The sequence below is a fragment of the Chelonia mydas genome, chromosome 7, assembly GCF_015237465.2.
Source record: "Chelonia mydas isolate rCheMyd1 chromosome 7, rCheMyd1.pri.v2, whole genome shotgun sequence".
NCBI classification, from domain to species: domain Eukaryota; kingdom Metazoa; phylum Chordata; order Testudines; family Cheloniidae; genus Chelonia; species Chelonia mydas.
This window is the reverse complement of record NC_057853.1, coordinates 62,406,491-62,426,763: the sequence shown is the minus strand read 5'-3', so window position 1 is coordinate 62,426,763 and position 20,273 is coordinate 62,406,491. Positions and strand designations below refer to the sequence as shown.

General features: G+C 37.1%; 1 protein-coding gene across 5 annotated transcripts in view; it reads right to left on the bottom strand.

Moving 5' to 3' along the window:
- Window positions 1-20,273, bottom strand: part of LRMDA (leucine rich melanocyte differentiation associated) — a 938,688-nt gene that overhangs the window by 377,584 nt on the left and 540,831 nt on the right. For all 5 annotated transcript variants that reach the window (XR_006292079.1, XM_027829745.3, XM_043550614.1 and 2 more), the window contains one exon: window positions 16,808-16,934. Coding sequence is in view for 4 of the 5 variants with exons in the window: in XM_027829745.3 (XP_027685546.1) it covers window positions 16,808-16,934 (127 nt within the window). In the remaining variant the exon portion in view is untranslated. The remainder of the gene's footprint in view (window positions 1-16,807; window positions 16,935-20,273) is intronic.

The following is a 20,273-nucleotide window of genomic DNA, read 5'->3' as shown; positions in this document are numbered from 1 at the left end:
ATATCCCTGTACAAATACAACTGGGAAACATACTGTAGCATTTCCTTATTAAACAACTTACTTTTCTTAACATTATAAGGGTCACCTACCAAATATACATTGACTGGACATAGTATAAATACTTTTTTTGACCTTTGGTTTCAAGTTATAATTAGTTGCCTGGTCAGAGTTGCTTACAGTGTAAACAAAGACTGATAAACCCATATTGGCTGCAAGTATTTATTACATTACAACACAGCTGCCAACTGTCTAACCGTTTTAATAAAAAGCTATTTTCTAAGGTTTATGTTTTATTGCATGTATGACTCCCTTATTGGTTAGCATTTTGGAGTTGTGGAAAAGGTTATGAATTTAGAAACTGACTGCATTCATATTATATTTAAAACTTAATGCTATTTTATTAAAGACATATGGGCCTCCAAAGTACACATATTAAATGTCATGTAAGAAAAGTAGCAGTTTAAATCATGGTCAAATTCATTTTTGACGTGACTCCTGAGGCTTCCCAAGATCTGAACTATTTCTTTGTAAATCTGGCAGTTTAACCACACTCATAAATCACTTTCAAAGCATATTATTTCTTAATTTTACTGCATTAGAGAGCATTTGGCCTACATAGTGAACTGTTTGTAGCAGTTATGTGAACAAAGTTGTACATTTAGTCTTACAATGTGGGAAGGGGTGGGGGAAGAGTCTGCTAGTTTTTCAAAGGAATTTACTTCTTTTTTTTATTTTAACTTAAATAAATACAATTGCTGGTGAAACTTGGCCGGGCAAGATTTACGTGCTAGTTTGCTGTACGTACATTAAATGAAGGTTCATGTCCATTAGCTTCTGGACTATAAATTAGAAACACAAAGGTAGCTGTAATTTAATACTTTAGAAAATATACCATAGATATCACCTTCAGAGGAAAGATATCTATGGGTCACCACACCACCACGGGTAGAACAGAGAATAATATTCTTGTAGGACAACGCTGATTTTTTTTTTATTTGACACCTACATACAGTGATGATGGATGCATGAGAAACATACATGTGTAAAAATATATTTTCAGTAAACATTTTTAAAATAAATTTTAAGCAGAATTAAAGGCCCAATCGATTTCCTTTTGAAGTCAACAGAAAGATGCTCATTGAAATCAAGGGGCTCTAAAAGTGATCCTAGTTCATAAAACTTTGATTGTTCCTTATTATGGCATATTTAAAACACTGCTACTTTTGAAACATTCTTCATTTATTAGATAAATATCAACTCACAGAGGTGGGTGTGATTTACAGGTCTTGCTATGTACATTTCATACTAGGACATGAATTTCAAAATAAATCAGGGTAAGATATCTCCGGAGACCTGAGAAATACTGAGTACTCTCAGCTCAAAGTGTCTTCAAAGAGGAAATAAGAGTGCTCAGCATCTCATACAAATCAAGCTCTTTATCTATAAAGCCCAATTTCTGTCAATTGTTCCTGAAAGGGAAATTTACCCAAAGTCATGCAAATCATGACCCTGTTCATCCAGAGATGGAACTAAATGGAAAATCTTCTATTGACTTAAATTGAAGCTGGAATTAGATATTCAGTAAAAGGCCTGATTAGCTTGCACTGTAACTGGCATTAACCACTGCAACCAGGCACAAAATTGATGCATTTATTTTCATTGCGTTCCAACAAAATACGAGGCCGCCACTAGCTCTCTCTAGCCTCTGAACCAGAGATTTTAGGCCAAATTTGGCCTTGGTGGAAGCAGGTGCAACCCAATGAAGAGAATCAATTTACATCCATTTATATCAGGCCTGATCTCTCCCCATCCCTTTTCTTTGCCAAAGAGAAGTAATGGAAGCTTTTTAGACATAAGCTGAAAGGGCCATTATCATTGTGTATGTCTTAAAAAAAAATTACATTGGCCTAAAAAACTCTCAGAATGGTAGCTTTAGATTGGGGGAGAGGGAAGAAGGATAGTGCTTTTTAAAAGCAAATGAGTAGCTTTTTTTCCCCCCCTAAAATAACCTATCAACCAAATTGTTTTTGCCCTGTGGACTAGTTATGGTCTTTGTCCTCACTGAAGACAAAGTGACTGATGCTTTGGAGTGTGTTCAGTGGTAGCATCATCCCTATCATTCCTAGAGGTCATACAGGACCATTGGACTCTGCTTTGGGGGAGGATCATCATGTTTTATCTGAAGTTATTTGGCCTGAGCACGTCTCAAGATGCAAGGGTGGAGCAGCAGGAAGCGAGCCCCGAAATTTTGGTGGATACAAGCCACATTACATATTAATTGTCTTCTGCTCCAAATATTTTGAGATTCACTCAACTAATTCACAGAGCAAAATTAAAAGCAGTAGTCCACTCCAGAACACCTCTATCACAACCAGGGTCTGTGACATGTGCTACTTACATACCACAGTGCTACTGTACTGCATTTTACATGCAAATATAAAGACATGGGCCTTGTCCTGTTGGGGGGTTTACAATTTAAGGTCGGATCCTATAACCTGTTGTTTGCTGGTGGTCTGCTGCCCCTGGGCACAACCCCACTGACATCAGAGTCCACCTGCACACAATTGCCAAGATCAGGACCTAAAATTTTATTACAGACATAATGACAGACACAGGAGGGTCAATGGAGGACAATAGTAAATAAAAGGAGGCAGATAGGGTATTTTAGAGAGTGCAACTACCTGAAGACAAGAAAAAGCAAAAGCTGTTTGTACTTCAGTTTCTTTACTGACTTTTTAAATTGAATGTACAAATGTCATTACCATAAAGGAATGAAGTACATTTCATAGGAAGATTATATTTGATCAGCTCTGGAGCAGATGTGAGCTACAAGAGGTGGAGATTTCAAACAGAAGAGAGTGTGGACATTTGAAACACAATATTATTTAGGCTGCTCCAGGAATAATAGGCAGCATAAAAGACTGACTGGAAACAAAGAACAGAAAAGTAAACAAAGGGAGTGGCTAGGCAGGAAGTGTGTGGGAGAGGGACTAAAAAATTCTGGGTCTAACTCCCAACAAGTTTAGGTTCCAGTTATTTTCCAATGTTTAGAGAAAAAAGACTCAAGATACCAAAAAAGAAATGTAAGGGAGAGGCTTCATTGACTTACAAGTCATGAACATTATAAAGAACAAACAAATTATTATATAATCCTCATTCTACAGCAGGACAACAATTGAAGCCCTGCAGCAATAAGGGAACCCACTTTGGTTCGTTCTCCTACTTAGAAAAATCTTCAAGCCAAGATCATATGTGGCAGTATTAAGTCTCTGGGCTGGTAAGAAATAATGATTTCCAGTTCCAGGAATACAGCCAAAAACCTTATCATATTTAAAAAGACACAGGAAAAATAAAATGATGTTAAAATACCCTTGCAGAAAACACTTGGTATAATTGCTATCAGTGACAATGCCAGTGAACTTAGCCAAATTAACATCAAAGAAAGCTCTAATTATAGTGCATTGCCTCCTTATTGATAGCATCCTGTCTGTTACTGTAAGACACCCCACTGTAAAGAACATAAAAGCAAACATAATATCTAATTGTGCTATCATTTCCAGTTCCCCTTGCAAGCAGGCTCATCTGCAATCCCTAGTAATTGCTGACCTTCTTGGTTGGTCAGTAGGATGATGAAGGCAATTTAAGACAAAGTGTGTACATGCCCTGCAGAGCTTATTATGGCAGCCATATCATATCTCATCACAGTCAAAACAAATGAGATATGAAAACATAGCCATGACAGTTTTCTCAACTTCTGAGCCAGATATTTCACATTTACCAAAATACATGTAGTTTTTTATTGTTGTTTTGCCATCGATTTTATCTCCCAAAAGAAATAAGGCCATGATGTCTAATTGCGAAATTACATCAGCTTTCCTCAGGGTTTGTAAACAATGTGTGTACCTCTGCACTTAAGAATACCGCTCTAACTGTAGCTATGGGCAACCGTTTAGGGAATGTTCAGGATCAACATGCCTCAAAATCCAGGGAAAGCACCAGCATGGGGGAGAAAGAATACAGAGATGAACCAGTCCCGAGTCCCACAAATGTCATATTAAAAGTGTCTTTGAAATAGAACTAACTTTTCTTTAATCAAGATTATGACATACAAAGAAATTCCTATGCTTGCCTGTGATGTCTTCTGCAAACAAAATCCAATCATGTGAGCTTCTCTCAGAAGCAAGAACTAAAGTAGAACCCAGCCATATTGATACCGTGTCTCATCCTACCTACAACAAACGAAAAACAAAAACTTATGGGCTGAAATCATGAATCCACTAAAATCAATGAGAATTTTGCCTGGTCTTAAGGGGGCCAGGATTTCACCCCCAGTGACTACGTATCAAGAGTCCCTAGAATAACGTAGTTAAATTAGGTGAATAGGTGGAATACTGGACAAACATCCACATTCTAAACCCAAAGAGTCTGATAATGTCTAGAGGATGCTATTGTCATGGATACATTGGTGACATTGTACTGGGTTCCATACCGAAAGATCTCAATTTCCAGACAATCTTAACAGATGGGAAATATAACAAATCCAAGAGTAGAAAAATTAAAACAAAGGTAACAAACAAGTTGTCAAGTTACCATCTTCATTTAAATGTATTTTAAATGATGAACAATGCCTAGAGTGCCTTTCGCCAGAGAATCTCAAAGTGTTTTACAAATATTTAATAAGCCTTATGTAGGAATCAATTCACCTACCACTGAAATACAGCCAACTTTGAGGTACACATCAGCAACTGGTTAAATAGCACACTGCAACACTACATAACAGTTTAGGACAAAACATAAAAACAATGCCATAGTACATTAAAATTGCAGAGAAATCTAGGGAGACAGAATGTAATTACCTGCATTGGGATTTGGCCAGGGCTCTGGGATTAACACCCCTAATGCCATTGAATCATCAAAGACTAAAAGGACCTTGATTCTGTGAGTCAGAAACAAATAAAAAGAAAGCACAAGTCCTTGGAAAGAGACTTCATTTCCATAATGTGTCTTGGACACAAGTATTGGATATTGAAATCCAATCAAAATAACTTTCAAAAAGAGCTACAATATATTAGTCTTTCAAGAAACATCACTATGAAAATAAACAGTGAAGAAAAGTCCCTCTCCTCCTCCATAACACAATTGTCTAATCCTCAAGAGTCTATTCTTCCTCTCATGTCAGGTGGAGATAAACCAGGTTAGATGTAGAAGACTATGTTCCTTTGCCACTTTAGCATCACCATACCTTCATCTCTATCCCCACTGTTAAAAACTCATCAGTCATCTCTTGCCCCAATGACTGCAGGCTCTTATTCTCTGGCCACATGACCTCTCATCTCTCCCATGCATATAACACACCACTACAAACATCATCTTCTCTCTCTTCACTGTAACTGTGTTTCTCTCCTCTTTGAGTCCGTTTACCAACTTCCTGTCTCCTCTTGAATCACATCCTAAATCATCTTCCTTACTTCCCAGGTTCTCCATAACTCTGCTCCTATCTACATTTCTACTGTCGTCATTTCCTTATATTCCACTTTGTACATTGTCCACCCTATCATCTCCATTATTCTTGGGAGTTGTCTGTTTCTCACAGCATCATACCTTGTTTCCCAGTCACCATCCCATACACTTGGAACATCCTCTCTCCTCCTGCGCAATCCACCTACTTCCTTTAAAGGCACCCTTAAAAACTCAGTCCCTCCATCTTGCATTGCAACACTTATCTCTGCCTTGTTTCTCCCCATTGCCACCCCCCTTTTGCCAATGACTGGATTTTTAAAAGCCACGTTTTAAAAACAAGCTAGAATTGCTGTCTGTGGACTGTTTCCCTCTCTCCTCCACAGTTTTTTCACCACAGCATGGTCTCTCTCAATACTTTGTAACTGTATATAATAGACGATAAGATCCTTGGCCAGGGACAGCGTTTCTTCTTATGTTCATAATGCACTGTGAAGATCTATGACACCATATGAATAATGACAGAATTTTGAGCCAATAAGAACCAGTGCATATCCACCGACAAATTTAGTCCCTGATCCTATAACTGGATCTGCTGACAAGGACTCCTATCATCATCAGTGGAGTTCTGCATGTGTGCAAGGATCTGAGCTAGCAAATCCAGTTACACAACCAAGGTCTTAATATATATGTGCAGTATCAAGTTTTACTTGTCTTACAGTATTCATGTATCCAACCTGTCCTAAACTATATAGCAATACTTGCAGCGAGCTATTGAACAGCTGCTGAGCTTCACCCCACTGGTAGTGTAAGTTTAGAGGTTATTATTTAAAATTTTGGCCATTCTAAGATGACATTGGTTTACATTTTGGATGTATTTTCTGATCGCTCTGGGACCAATAGAATAGTAAAAACCATTTGTTTTGCATCCTCTAGTGCAAATCTCAGAATCTATCCTGCTTTCTGACACCAAGTCATGGTATTGTCGCTTATGCATCAATATGCAGTCTTTGTGCAATATGTCATGTTGTATGGTACCACATCTGCATATTGAAGATTTGTGACTGAGCCCTCAACTGTATAATAACCTACACAATTTTCTATGTTACTTGCCATGACAATTTTTATTGACTCTTCTGCTGTTTTTGGCAAATGAATAAGATCCATTCCAGTATGCACTCTTAGCATAATTTTCAGTGCTGAACAATTTCTTCTTTTAAAATGAACTTGAGTAACAGATATAAGCTGTACTTTTTAACTGCAACAGCACATGCTGCTGCAGAAATGTTCTGCTGGAAGACACATGGACTCATAAATTACTATTTCCTCATGCAATATATCTGGAAGGAATTAAAGTTACACATGAGCCCAAGATTTGCTATTTAAAATTTTCTAAAGAGCTAAAAAAAGGGAGTTAAATACTACTTTTAATTCTGATCTATTATGAACCATGTATTTTCATGGTGGTACTGTATCGGAGTCTGAGTCACAGACCAGAACCTCATTGTACCACACACTGTACAAATACATAATAGAAAGACAGTCCCCTCCCCAAAGAGCTTACAGATTAACTACAAAACAAGAGACAACAGGTGGGTACAAACAAACAGACAGGGGAGCACAAGAAAAAGTGAGACTTACTGCTCAGCATGATAGGCAGTGATCTCAGCAAACCAGCTGTTTAACTATTGTCAAGTTTGTGGGTTTGGGCTTTTTCCTCCTCCACAGCTAACCTCAAAGATACCGTGAATCATGATGTCTACAAATTTATAGTACTCAAAGGTTGGTAATTTCATCTTTCTAGTCACATAAAACAATTCTTTGTAGCTGTGGTAGGTCACTTCCCCCTAGCTTGGTTTCCCCCTTCCTAGTTAAATGCTAACAGAATATTAGTAGCTATTGATCTAAAGAATTGACAGAGCTAAAAACTAGTGTACTATGTTAAATGAGAATTTGGAACCCCAATGTTCAAATACTGTAACTATCATTGGTATTCAAGTGATGCAATTCTCAAAAGTGTTACTGAAATAACGCATGGATTAAAAAATAAAAAAAAAAAGCAAAAAATGACATAAAAATGACATCATTTTAAGACAAGATATCTCGTAATCTACCACAGACCAAAACACAAACAGACCAGTAGGGTTACGAGAAAACAACTTCTAAACTCTAGTCTGGGCCCAATGATGAGAAAGAAAAAAAATTCCCTGTTGAAAATCTCATGGCAAAGGCTGCAAACAGAGTAAGAGTGCCTTCATAATAAATGGGCCCTGCCCCAAAGAGTTTACAATCTAAATGGACAAGATAAAGGATAAGATGAGGCACAATAACAGTTTAAATGACTTGCGCAAGGTAATACAGGAAATCTGTAGCAAAGCCAGAAGCAGAACCCTGATCTCCTGACTCTCATTCCAGTGCTTTAGCCACCAGATCATCCTTCCTCTCTAATTAGTTTCATTTCAGATTGGTAGGGATGGCAGGTCCAATATTTTTGATTCATTTATTCCTTGTCAAAAACTTCAAACTTAACCCATAATTTTGGCTTAAAAGTTGATGCTCTCCAACTTTGGCAATATTGGGGGTTTTCTTAAAGCCCCACTTTCCTGAATCACATGAATATGATTTCAACTCCAAAAAAATAACATAAAAAGCAAATTCCCAGTCCTCAGTTGTGCGGAAAAACTTGAAAGTGTGACACACATGACCCAAAAGGACTCAGAAACCAGGAGACAAAGAACCCAAAATAATCTCAACAGTTTTTGAGGCCTGGATCATGATTTTTGAATGCTTGAGTTTGGCAATGGTGTGCTTTTATCATAGTTTATTACCTGAATACACAGATGAGAGCACCAGTAATGTGCAGGCCAAATCTTCCAGCACAAGCAAAGGCTGTTCACTACAGAGCACTCCATGTACTATAGTGCACAGTGAGGGTATCTGGGGTAACAGTGGCTGGATACACAGATCTACTCTCCACAATCCCTCACTTAAAGCTAGGTATATTGTCTAGCCATGCAGGCTTGAGTCTCTGTTAGCGGATGTAAAGCAGCTCTGCTGAAACCTTGTAGCCTGGATAGAAGGGAACAGAGAGGGTTCCATCCTCTGACTCCAGAAGAGCATTCCTACATACAATTTGTTTTCTCCTACTGGGCACAGGGTCCAGGATTGTGCCTTAGGGTCTCTACTATGAGGAGGGAACAACAAATATGTTGGAATGCCAACTTCATTTACACATTTATTTTTTTTCCATTAAGTGTTGTTGGCTTGGCGAATTAGGACTATTTTACTTCTTAGCCTATAATCATTACAGAAGTCAACAAACGAGTACTGGGTTAATATATTACATTACTTTCACTGGGGTTTTAGTATCAGCCAAAGGTGCCAGTGTTATGATACTTACCCCCTCTACTAACCATCCCTCAAATTTGTGTCTACACAAGATCAAATACCAAACGATTTTGATTCTCTATAAATGCTACTTGTACAGTTCTTCAATTCTATTCCAACTGCATGCCCAAAGGTTTTTATTTTGCCATCACCATACTTTGCTTTCCTCTAATGAGTTGTGAGCCCTTTGTCTTGCTTTTAATTGCAAATGGGCTTTACTAAAATGGGCATTTACTAGTACCTGAGCTAGCAGGTCACTGTAGTGTTGAAAGTCTCTGGGACTATTAGTGGTTGTAGACTAATAGCAACTAGACTGGCCACACCAGCAGCATGCACCTATGTTCGGTACAACCAACACTGGTAACAGCAGTTAAAAGGACAGAAGACCCAGCAGGTGCACCAGCCTATTTCTCTTTCTTTGATTTGTTTTAAGTATTCCTGATAATTCACTTAAATGGTACAGACAGAAATCAAGAAGAATCATATACAGAGATCAAACTTCCAAGGTGTGCCAGTAATGGAGAAAAAGGGCATAAATATATGTTTTTAGTGAGTAGGATTTTCTTGAATTTTAATGTTCTTATGTCAGCAAAATAATTTCTGGTTAATTAGGAAAAAGTCCTTATGTTTAACACACACTTCCTATCGGAGCATTAAAATATATTAATCTGATTTAAAGCTACAAAAGCAAGGGAATTCCCAGTTAAGGGTGACACTGCCTCCTTAACTCAGCCCTGCTATGCCTCAGTATTGTTGTAGGTAAGGTAAGTAAGTTGATTCACTATTTGGAGACCATTACAGCATGATGTTTTCTGTACAGTGTTCCTAAATGCTCTAACTCATACCTTTAACATTACTGCAAAACATTTTCTGTGGCTAGATTTAATTTGTATTTTTAATAGTGTTTTTGTTTTAACAGTGAAATATTTTAAAATGACAAATTTAAAATAGACACCAAGTTGGTCTTGGTCCAGGCAAGCATCACTATTACTCAGTGTAGATCTTTGACATAAAAGACAATAAGGACTCCTTGCAAACCACTGTAGTTTGCCACGTGAGAAGTATTTGGGGATTTTTTTTTTTTTTACAGTCAAAGAGTTAAGTACTCTTTATACCCTATATTGCTGTACATGGACTATTGACCGAACATTGTGTTATGGTCTCTTGTTTAAGTATATATTTAGGGACTTCTGAAACTGTATATGATGGATGCTTCAGCATGTCTGATTGTAACATGACTTACTGCAATTTCTTCTTTGAAGCCATTATTATTTACTGCATCACAGTCTAGTTGGGAGTCTTAAATCTGTGGCTGCTTACCATTTTAAGACATGGAATTCTGACACAATGGACCAGAAGAAACTTTTACAGTCTATTGTGTCAAGGATCACTTAGAGAGAGTTCTTAACTAGCTGGCACTTCACTGACACAACAGATCTTAACTCCTTTTGTCATAACCATACAGCTAAGGGTAGCCTAGAATTTCTCCTTACCTGTAAGGGGTAAGAAGCTCAAATAACCTGGTTGGCACCTGATCAAAAGGACCAATGGGGAAAGAAGATACTTTCAAATCGGGGGGGGGGGGGGGGAGGAGAAGCGGGGAAGGCTTGCTTTGTGCTCTTTTTTTTTGGTGTGTTCTCTGGGGAAGCAGAGAAGCATCAGGTCAGAAAACGCCTCTTAAAATCATCCTAAAATGAGTCTCAATATTGCAGAAAGAGTAAGTAAATAAGGCAGGGTGTGTTAGATTACCTTTTGTTTTCAACTTGTGAATTTTCCTTTTGCTAGAGGGAGGTTTATACCTGCTTTTTTTTTTCTCTGTAACTTTGAAACTAAAGCTAGAGGAGGTTCCTCTGTGTTTTTGAATCTTTTGTTATTCTGTAAAGTATTTACCATCCTGATTTTATAGAGGTGATTCTTTTACCTTTTCTTTAAATAAAATTCTTCTTTTAAGAACCTGATTGATTTTTCATTGTTCTTAAGATCCAAGGGTATGGGTCTGTGTTCACCTGTACCAATTGGTAAGCATATTATTGTCAAGCCTTCCCCAGGAAAGGGGGTGTAGGGGTTGGGGGAATATTTTAAGGAAACAGGAACTCCAAGTGGTTCTTTTCCTGAATCTTTGTCTAACTCACTTGGTGGTGGCAGCAGTACCCATCCAAGGACAAGGAAGGATTTGTGCCTTGGGGAAGTTTTTAACCTAAGCTGGTAGAAATAAACTTAGGGGGTCTTTCATGCGGGTCCACACATCTGTACCCTAGAGTTCAGAGTGGGAAGGGAACCCTGACATGTTTCCCCATTGGTCCTTTTGGTCAGGTGCCAACCAGGTTATTTGAGCTTCTTAACCCCTTACAGGTAAGGAGGAATTCTAAGCTACCCTTAGCTGTATGGTTATGACACCTTTAGAGCCCTTAACTCTGTAGCTAGTGTAGATGCTATGTGCTAGGTCCATATGCAATGGATCCTAGGAAGGTTTGTTAAAATACAAATAATGAGCATGCATAAGGGGGAAAAAGGTTTCCAAATGGCCCCATTTTAATGTATCTTTTACTATTTTTATAAATGACCAACTTCTCTGATTCAAGAAAAAAAAGGCGCATGAGACAAATTAATACAGATGCCACATATCCAAGCAAAGAATTGTGCCTCCATTCTTAGAAGCATTATTTTATACAGCGATATCATCTATATCTATCTATATATATATCATACATGAAGGGACATTTGAGTGACTTTACTAGTAACCATTTATTTATACCTATACAGCATATAGTATAATCACTCAAATGTCCCTTCATGTATGATTTGATTTTAATGGCTTTAGAGAAAGTAGATGATAAAACTATTAGGGTAGCAAAATAATATACCTTGTGGGTGGTAAGCAACATGAAAACACTGATAGTGATCAAAAACTAACAGGTACTGCAGTTTTTGCTTAGCTGAGCTGGTGTTAGCTGCATTTCTAAATATCTACTTTTCCTAACATAATAAAATAACATTCCACCTCCCTATAGAAGATGGGTATCAAAACAGCACAGTGTGAACACAAGTTAGATGACCTCATCCTATGAAATACAGCCATAACCTCAACCTGCCTTGTTGCTTAATTAGCTTCTTTTAGGTATTTACAAAAAGCAATCTATGTCAGGTTTTGAGACTACAGTGTGAAGAGTAAAATATTTGAAAAATAATCACAAAATAAAAGCCATTTAAAAATAAATGAATTTCAATCTTTTGAACATAATGGGCCAGGTGCTCAGTTGGAGTAAATTGATATAGCTCCATGGATGTGAAGTCACTTCATTGGGGCTACGCTGATTCATACCAGCAGAGTATTTGGTCCAACACGCTTAAATCACAAGACTTACTCATGTGCGTCCTCTTCACATTATCCGTTACTATAAGCATAACTGAGAAAACTATAAAGTTAAAATGCAGTAAGGGAAACAAAGAAGTGTTGGTTTCACTGGCAATTTGCTAGAATAGCCAAATGCATACATTGCGAAAAATAAACATAATACTACGCACGGTATCCTAAAATATGGTGTATATAGATTTGTCATTAACTAAGATTTATATGTATATGCATACACACACTCCGTGAGTGTGGGGATGTACGTCTACAGTATGTCTGTATATAAAACTGTAACCAATGTGATACAAACTGGATGAAGAATTAAATTAGCAGGTAGGCTTTTTTCAAAACTAATATAACCAGTTTTCTGACGCTTCATCCACTCATTTTGTTTATTCATGCTCATAAGCAATGTACAAACAGGGGGAATCCTCAAATGCGCATTTTCAACTATGCCCATTTAACCCTGCCCTGTTTTGCATTTTTAAGTTCTTAAAGATGAAACACTTGGTAGCAAAATTCATAGTCAAGCTATAAAGAGGAGGAGGGTACAGCTTTAAATAATTATGTCAAAGAAATGACAACTGAGCTCTTTGCAGGAGCAGGGATGAATAATTACAAAGCTGGGACATAATTAAGCAATTTTGACTGTCGTATTCTTAAGCTGTCTTTCTGATGTGAAGTGCTGTCATGCCCAGCAACATACTTCACACTGGACAGGCATCTTCCACTTTGATCTACACTTATGCCAGTGAAATGAGGTCACAGTCTGGTCATTAAATGAGGCTTCCTCATCTGGCTCAATGCCCCTTATCTAGCCAGGCTTACAAGATTTTTATTAAAATCAAGCATGATACAACATTCAATATTTTGACAGAGGAAAATAAAAACATCACAGAGTAATGAAGTTTAGCTCACTTTACATGGAGAGATGGAACAGTGCATTGTAACGTTAAACTGTTTTCTAATGAATGACTGCATCTCTCTATCAGAGAGTCACATCACAAACAGATGCATTTCAAACAACAAAGGATGAAATGAAGCAAAGCACAAGAAAGTGCAGTGTCTTGTTAAAAAAATAAAAACCTGAGACATAAATGTAAGTATAGGAATTTATACAATATAAAATATTTATGACCTTGCGAAGACTTGTGATTGCCAGATACTTCTGCATTTGTGTAAATAAAAGCGGGTTGGATGAAAATGTCCTGACTTTATTCTCATTTCTGGTGTTGTTCTCAGTGGGTCATTCTGCTCTCCCACATATTTTATGGAAAGAATAAAATGACACATCACAGCCTCTTCCAGTTTATCAATCTGCTTTGGGTTTTTTTTGTTTGTTTTTTGCTGAATACGTTTTTCTATTTCCTGCTTACCATAATGAAAGAAACCAAACTTCAAATTTGATTTTGTTATGAAAAATAAATCTAACAGGTTCAGTGTACTACAATACTCAGGAAAATATTTTCATATGGCATCTATTCAAACCCTCACAACACATTCCAATTCCGCTAATTATCACAAGCTAAATATGAGTCAACAGCATAACACTGTTGCAAAAAAACCAAACATCATTCTGGGATGTATTAGCAGAACGTTGTAAACAAGACACAAGTAGCAATGTTTCCGCTCTACTCCACGCTGATTAGGCCTTAACTGGAGTACTGTGTCTATTTCTGGGAGTTACATTTTTGGAAAGATGTGGACAAATTGGAGAAAGTCCAGAGAAGAGCAACAAAAATGATTAAAGGTCTAGAAAACATCATCTATGAGGAAAGACTAAAAAAACTGGGTTTGTTTAATGTGGAGAAGACAAGGCTCAGAGGGCACATGGTGCCAGTTTTCAAGTACATAAAAGGTCATTCCAAGGAAGAGGGAGAAAAATTATTCTCCTTAACCCCTGAGGATAAGACAAAAAGCAATGGGCTTAAACCTCAACATGGTCTGTTTAGGCTGAACATTAGGAAGAACTTCCTAATTGTCAGGGTGGTTAAGCACTGGAATAAATTGCCTAGGGAGGTTGTGGAATCTCCATCGTTGAAGATTTTTAAGAGCAGGTTAGACAAACACCCTGTCAGGGATGGTCTAGATAATACTTAGTCCTGCCATGAGTGCAGGGGACTGGACTAGATGACCTCTCGAGGTCCTTTCTAGTCCTATGATTATACATGCCCCCACCCATGTACAGTATAATTAATTCCCTTTATCCAAAATCCTAGTTATCCAAATGCAGTGTGCCTCCCTTATAGTCCTACGTAGTTAATAGTACTTCCATTTATCCGAATGCCCAGTTACCCGAAACTTTCAGATACCCCCAGGCCATTCAAATAAACAGGAGAGTACCAGATATACGTTTATATACACATAACGGTTGCCACTAAAAAGCATAATTTCTCAATAATTATCACACCGTGATTTCTGCGATACCACAGTTATTTCCCATTCTAGAGTACCATTTTTGTGGAAACTCGTGGGAAAATGTTCCTTTTAATGGTTTTCACTGTATTTGTATATGTGTAGTGTATCTCTAAATATATACACACACACACAGCATCTACAAACTGTTCCACCCAGGCAAAATATGCTTTCATATTATATGTCTGAACATCCATAGTAAAACACATTCACCCAGAGCAATTATTTGTTTTTATACGTATATTCAAACTCAATTACAGTTGCTTATTTTAAAAGTGGTTATTTGTATAGTGTATAACTTTGTATGATGAAGATAATTCTGTAGCACACTTACAGGTATTTATTCATGCCATCAGAAAGCATTTACAAAGGTATTTTATCATGCTTGATAACATCAGCAATTCTGTAACAAGAAAAGGAGTACTTGTGGCACCTTAAAGACTAACCAATTTATTTGAGCATAAGCTTTCGTGAGCTACAGCTCACTTCATCGGATCCACAGTATGCATCCGATGAAGTGAGCTGTAGCTCACGAAAGCTTATGCTCAAATAAATTGGTTAGTCTCTAAGGTGCCACAAGTACTCCTTTTCTTTTTGCGAATACAGACTAACAAGGCTGTTACTCTGAATTCTGTAACAATTTTTTTTTCAAAAAAAAATTCAACAAGGCCACACCACCACTAAATTTGAACCCTGTGCGAAGAGAATTGTTGAAATAAAATGTATTTTTTACCTTTAAGACTTAGAGGGCTACTAATTCAAAATTACGCAGTTGTCTAAATTAGTAATACAAAGGATAGAGTTTGGATCCTGTCTATGAGAAGCACCTTACCCTTAGCAATTGGTTTAACAGCAAACACAAACTTGCCACTTTCTCCTGCACTAGTCGAAACACAATGATAGATTTATAAATGAAGAATGTAACTGTAAATAGCATTAGATTAAAACTTCACTAATAATGACCTATTAAATGTGAGCAGATAGAAAGAGAATAATTATAAAAAACAAGTGGCATAAGCACAACATAATTTACACATTTCAACAGCTGAATTTTGCAGGATTTAGTAAAGAATACTCTGTGAGGAAGCATTTCAAAAAAGCTTAGAAATAAATTATTTCATCTATTACACACTGTATTATAAAAGCTGAAATAGCTAAAGATATTAACTTAGTAAACAATATGTCAAACTTATGCCTGAATAAGAACCGTTAGCATTTTAGTAGTTATAAAATGAATCAATCTGAATTAATTTGCTATCTTCTGCAATTGTACTGGTGATAAGGAATTTATCTAGTAACACTTACGCCATCAAATATAGTGTAATTCCATTGCTGCTGCACTATTATTCAGCATTATTGGAAATCTGCAATAAATTATTGATGATGTATTTTTGAGAAGAAAACAGCCTGCAGAAACCGACCAGATTAATAAACTTGAAAAGAATTTTAGATAGCTAATCATTTCAAGAGATATTTGTAATGCTACAAATACACTGAAATACTAAGGGTGCTGTTATCTTGTACTGATCAATGATGAAAGAAGGCAAACTGGAAAAAAAATCACATCTGTATTCTGTTTGAGTCAAAGGCATGCTATTTTCCCAATTTTGAGGCAACTGGTGTGAGAAAGCTTGAGTCTGAATCATAGATTAGAGAAACTGTCTCTCCGTCAACACTCATTAATATGACACCACATTAAATTACATTGTATCAACTAAAGGTCAATAAACACCATAGGTGTGAGCTCTGAGATCAACATCTGTGTACAACATGCATGGCAGGGGACAAAGCGTCAGAAAAATTTCCTTCTTTTCTAACATATCACAGAGTTGTTATAGATCTTTAGAAAGATCTTTTGATCCTGGCAACATGTATGTGTTGATTAGTTATGATTAGTTATGATTCAAACCAGCACTTCAACTATGATGCAACAACTACAGTCCATTAATCAGATTTAACAGTAAAATTCTGAACTTGGAAAATACAGATGAAGGATTTTTTTGTCCCACACCTGACTCAATAAGCAGTACTGTGGCCTACAAGATCTCTGTCCATTGCTTAGACATAGCTTTAACCAACCTTTCAGAATACTTGTTTCAAAGATATATTACTGTTTAACGAAGGTATGCATAGTTACTTTTCTCTGATTTGAAAAGTGGTAGGCAAGTGGGATCAGTGTATGTTATAGTCTCCTACCTTAGCATCCACGGGCTTTACCACTTTCATGAAAGCACCTCGTAACAAGGCTTCCTCACGCTCCCATTTGGTTACTTTCCGAGTATCAAGAAATTTCAGGTTGGTCAATTTGTGCAGAACAAAATACCTAAAAGAAATGACAAAACGTTTGAAAGTTAAAATCCACATTGACGTACAAATCCATCTTCACAAATTATATGACTCAAAAAAATATACAATTGAAATGACCTTTCTTTCCCCAACCTTTCACACATTCCCTCTGATCTAGCCTACTCTACTTTGTCTATGTCAGGAAACTGATATTTTCCCTTCGTGAATGCAATACTAAGTGAACCAGGGATACTCTGCCGTAGGTGCACACCCAAATGAAGCATTATGTGATGTATGACACGCCCATGAATGGGCCAAATTGGAAAAGGCAGCTTTCTGAGAACATAAATACAGAGACTAGATAGAGAGATTTTGATAAGCACAGCTTCCAAAAAATTTTTAATTTGTTAAGTGTAATGTTATCCGATATCCTGCTGGACAATTTGGGCATGGAGTTATGTAAAAAAAAAAACCAACAAAATCTTCTCCACCTGCTGTGCAGTTCTGTAATGCTCAGGTCTTCAGTCACAAACTCACCTTCAAACTTTTATTGACTTTAGCTACTAATACAACAATCATCATTGTTAGCAACATCAGGTAAATTGTATATTAGGCTTTTGATCCAGCTTTTCATCACATACCCTAGAAAGTCACCTGCATTAAAGATAATATTCCAAGGTACACAGTGATGTATGCTGTGCATCAAAGGGCATTTAAGAGTCTTATTAAAAACAAGACTTTATCTAGAGATGGTACTGAGCAATATAATCTGGATCTGGCTTCAAGATTGGAATTTTGACCCTGCCACAGTTTGGAGGTATAGTTCCAGTTTTCTCTCGTTACTGATCTGGGCCCCATTCATCTAAGCCTAGCTCAGGTTTAGATTCTAAAGTGCGCACACACGCTTACACACACACACAAATTTTGGACAGGTGTTCAGATTCAAAGTTCTTGTTTAGTCCCATTGCTAGTTCTCTGTAACTGCATGTTTTGATCAGATAACAAAAGCTTCATTGGCTTGAAAAATACTGACGGCTCCTTACATACAGAAGTAGAAAGCATGGCATGAATCAAAAGCAAAACCAAACACACAACCATGGAAGGTGATAATATCTAACTACTTCAAGTACCTGCTATTTACATTCAGTCAACCAGATGTGAAACAGACTCTGCAAAGGGAGGAAGTGCCAGACTCTTTCCTGGCAGGGGGTGGAAAGGTAATTGATAATATTCCCCATGCCTAGCTGCTTCCCATAAACACCAAATCAGTCAGTCAGTCAGTCAAACTGGTAATCATACTGACTCCCTCTGGCATTTGAAAGAACTCACACAGATCCAGAAGTCCCAAAAAACCTTGCACAATGCATATGGCTATATTTTAAAGAGAAAAATAGTGTTATTATTTTAAAGGTCAAAGTTACTTTCAAGTACTCCTCAGTCCTGGAATCTCCTTCACTGTAGGTTTCAAAAGGAGGCTGCATAGTCATCTGTCTTAGATGGCTTAAACAGAACAAATCCTGCATCTTGTTAGGCTAGATGGCCCTTGCAGTCCCTTCTAACCTATGGTTCTATGATTAACTCAAAGAGATTCCAAATTTGTCCCAAGTTGTGAGACTAACAGAGTTCATGCACATTACATTAATGTTTTTATTAATTATTTAACCTTTCTACATCCAGACAAAAAAAATTCTACAAAGCAGCCTTTCAGCTATATACACCTTTCCTCTGAGGCAATGGCCTTGTAAATTTTTAACAAGTGAATTGAATATGTTCACTGACACACATTAAAATGGTCTACAATTTTAATATGAATCATCAGCCTATGCACTTCAGTGAAATAATAATAATAGAATAATAATAATAAAGTAAGCAAGTCAGTTTGCTACGTAGATCATGTCCCAAGACAGACCATTTGTTCGGTTTAGCTAGATATTAGAGATACTGCCATACTCCCAGACACCTCCCATCTTTCCTGGGTGCCCTTCCAGTCCTTTCTGACATTCTGCTGCCCCGTATCTTTCCCTGGAAGAGAATACATCCATCTTGTGTTACTGGCAGAAAAGCTCGGATGACAACAGATTCTTTCAAACGAAGACATGTACAGAAGGAAATAATATGTCAAGAGCGAAGCTCCAAATGAGCAAAGACACCCACTAAGTGTAGGGTGAGAAAAGATGAATATTCAGGTGAAGAAAACATCAGTATTAGAAAATCAGCAAATGTTTAATGATGGAATGAAAGATGCCATCAAAAAGCAGGCAGCAACAAAACTGACAACAGATGAAGACAGCCCTGTCATTTTTGCTGACTTTGGAGCACAGCCCTAAACGTCAGTCTCTCTATCATTTTAAGAGAACTTAAACTTATAACAGAATTGTTTCTAAGAGAGATTTTTCTCTTTTTCTCACCCCCGTTTTTTTAAAAAATATTCCAGAATTAGGGCCTTAGCTAAGAAAGGCCCCACAAAATAAATAGCCACTTGTGTCACAGGACAGAAGTATTTTCTGGATTCCTAGTGGGGCAGAGGTTCTGCAGGGGACGATAAAACACAAAGGCAATCTGTAACAGACTTTAAAAAGCTATCTATCATTAGGAGTAAAGTATCCCAATAATGATGTAGTTTAAAAAGAGCCAAAATTAAATTACAACTGAATGTTATAGTTATAATTACACAGGTTTTTAATAAAACACTTGTTTAAGGACAGCATACGACTTCAAGGTATATTTTAGTTAGTAATATATTTCATTTGTGATACAACTTCAGCCTAACCAATTTGCCATAAAAATTCTATAAAAGATTACTAAAGCCAAGGAATGAACACTACAATATCAATTCAACCCTTGTAAATATTATCCAGGGTTATTTGTTGCACAAAATCTCCTTGCTGTGATGTATGACTTAGTTACTAAGGTTATCACAGCAGTATCCTAAAGTTGCATAGTACATAAAACATTTCAGTTAACAATGCATGGAGGTTAACTCCCACAGATAACCTACTATCAGAAGGTTAGCCCAGATGACATGCCTCTGTCAGCTTCCAGGAGCTATTGATGGTTCAATCAGTTTGTTTTGAAGGTAAAGTACAACAAAAGGGCACTAAACTTATTCAAACTGTCAACAGGGACTATCTGGAATGTTGCTTGCAGGTAAGTAATTTTGGGTGTTTTAAGACTATTATCAAACACCGATGGCTGCAGAAAAAGACAGCTACTAATAACACAGAGTGCAGCTATCATAAAATACTTTATGGCAGGCACTGGGATCTATAAATTGCATGACACATTGCAACTGCTTTAGACTTATACCATTGCCAGTTAAAAGAACACCACTGAATGAAAAAAATCCATCTGAATTTTACAATCCAAGTTTGGAATG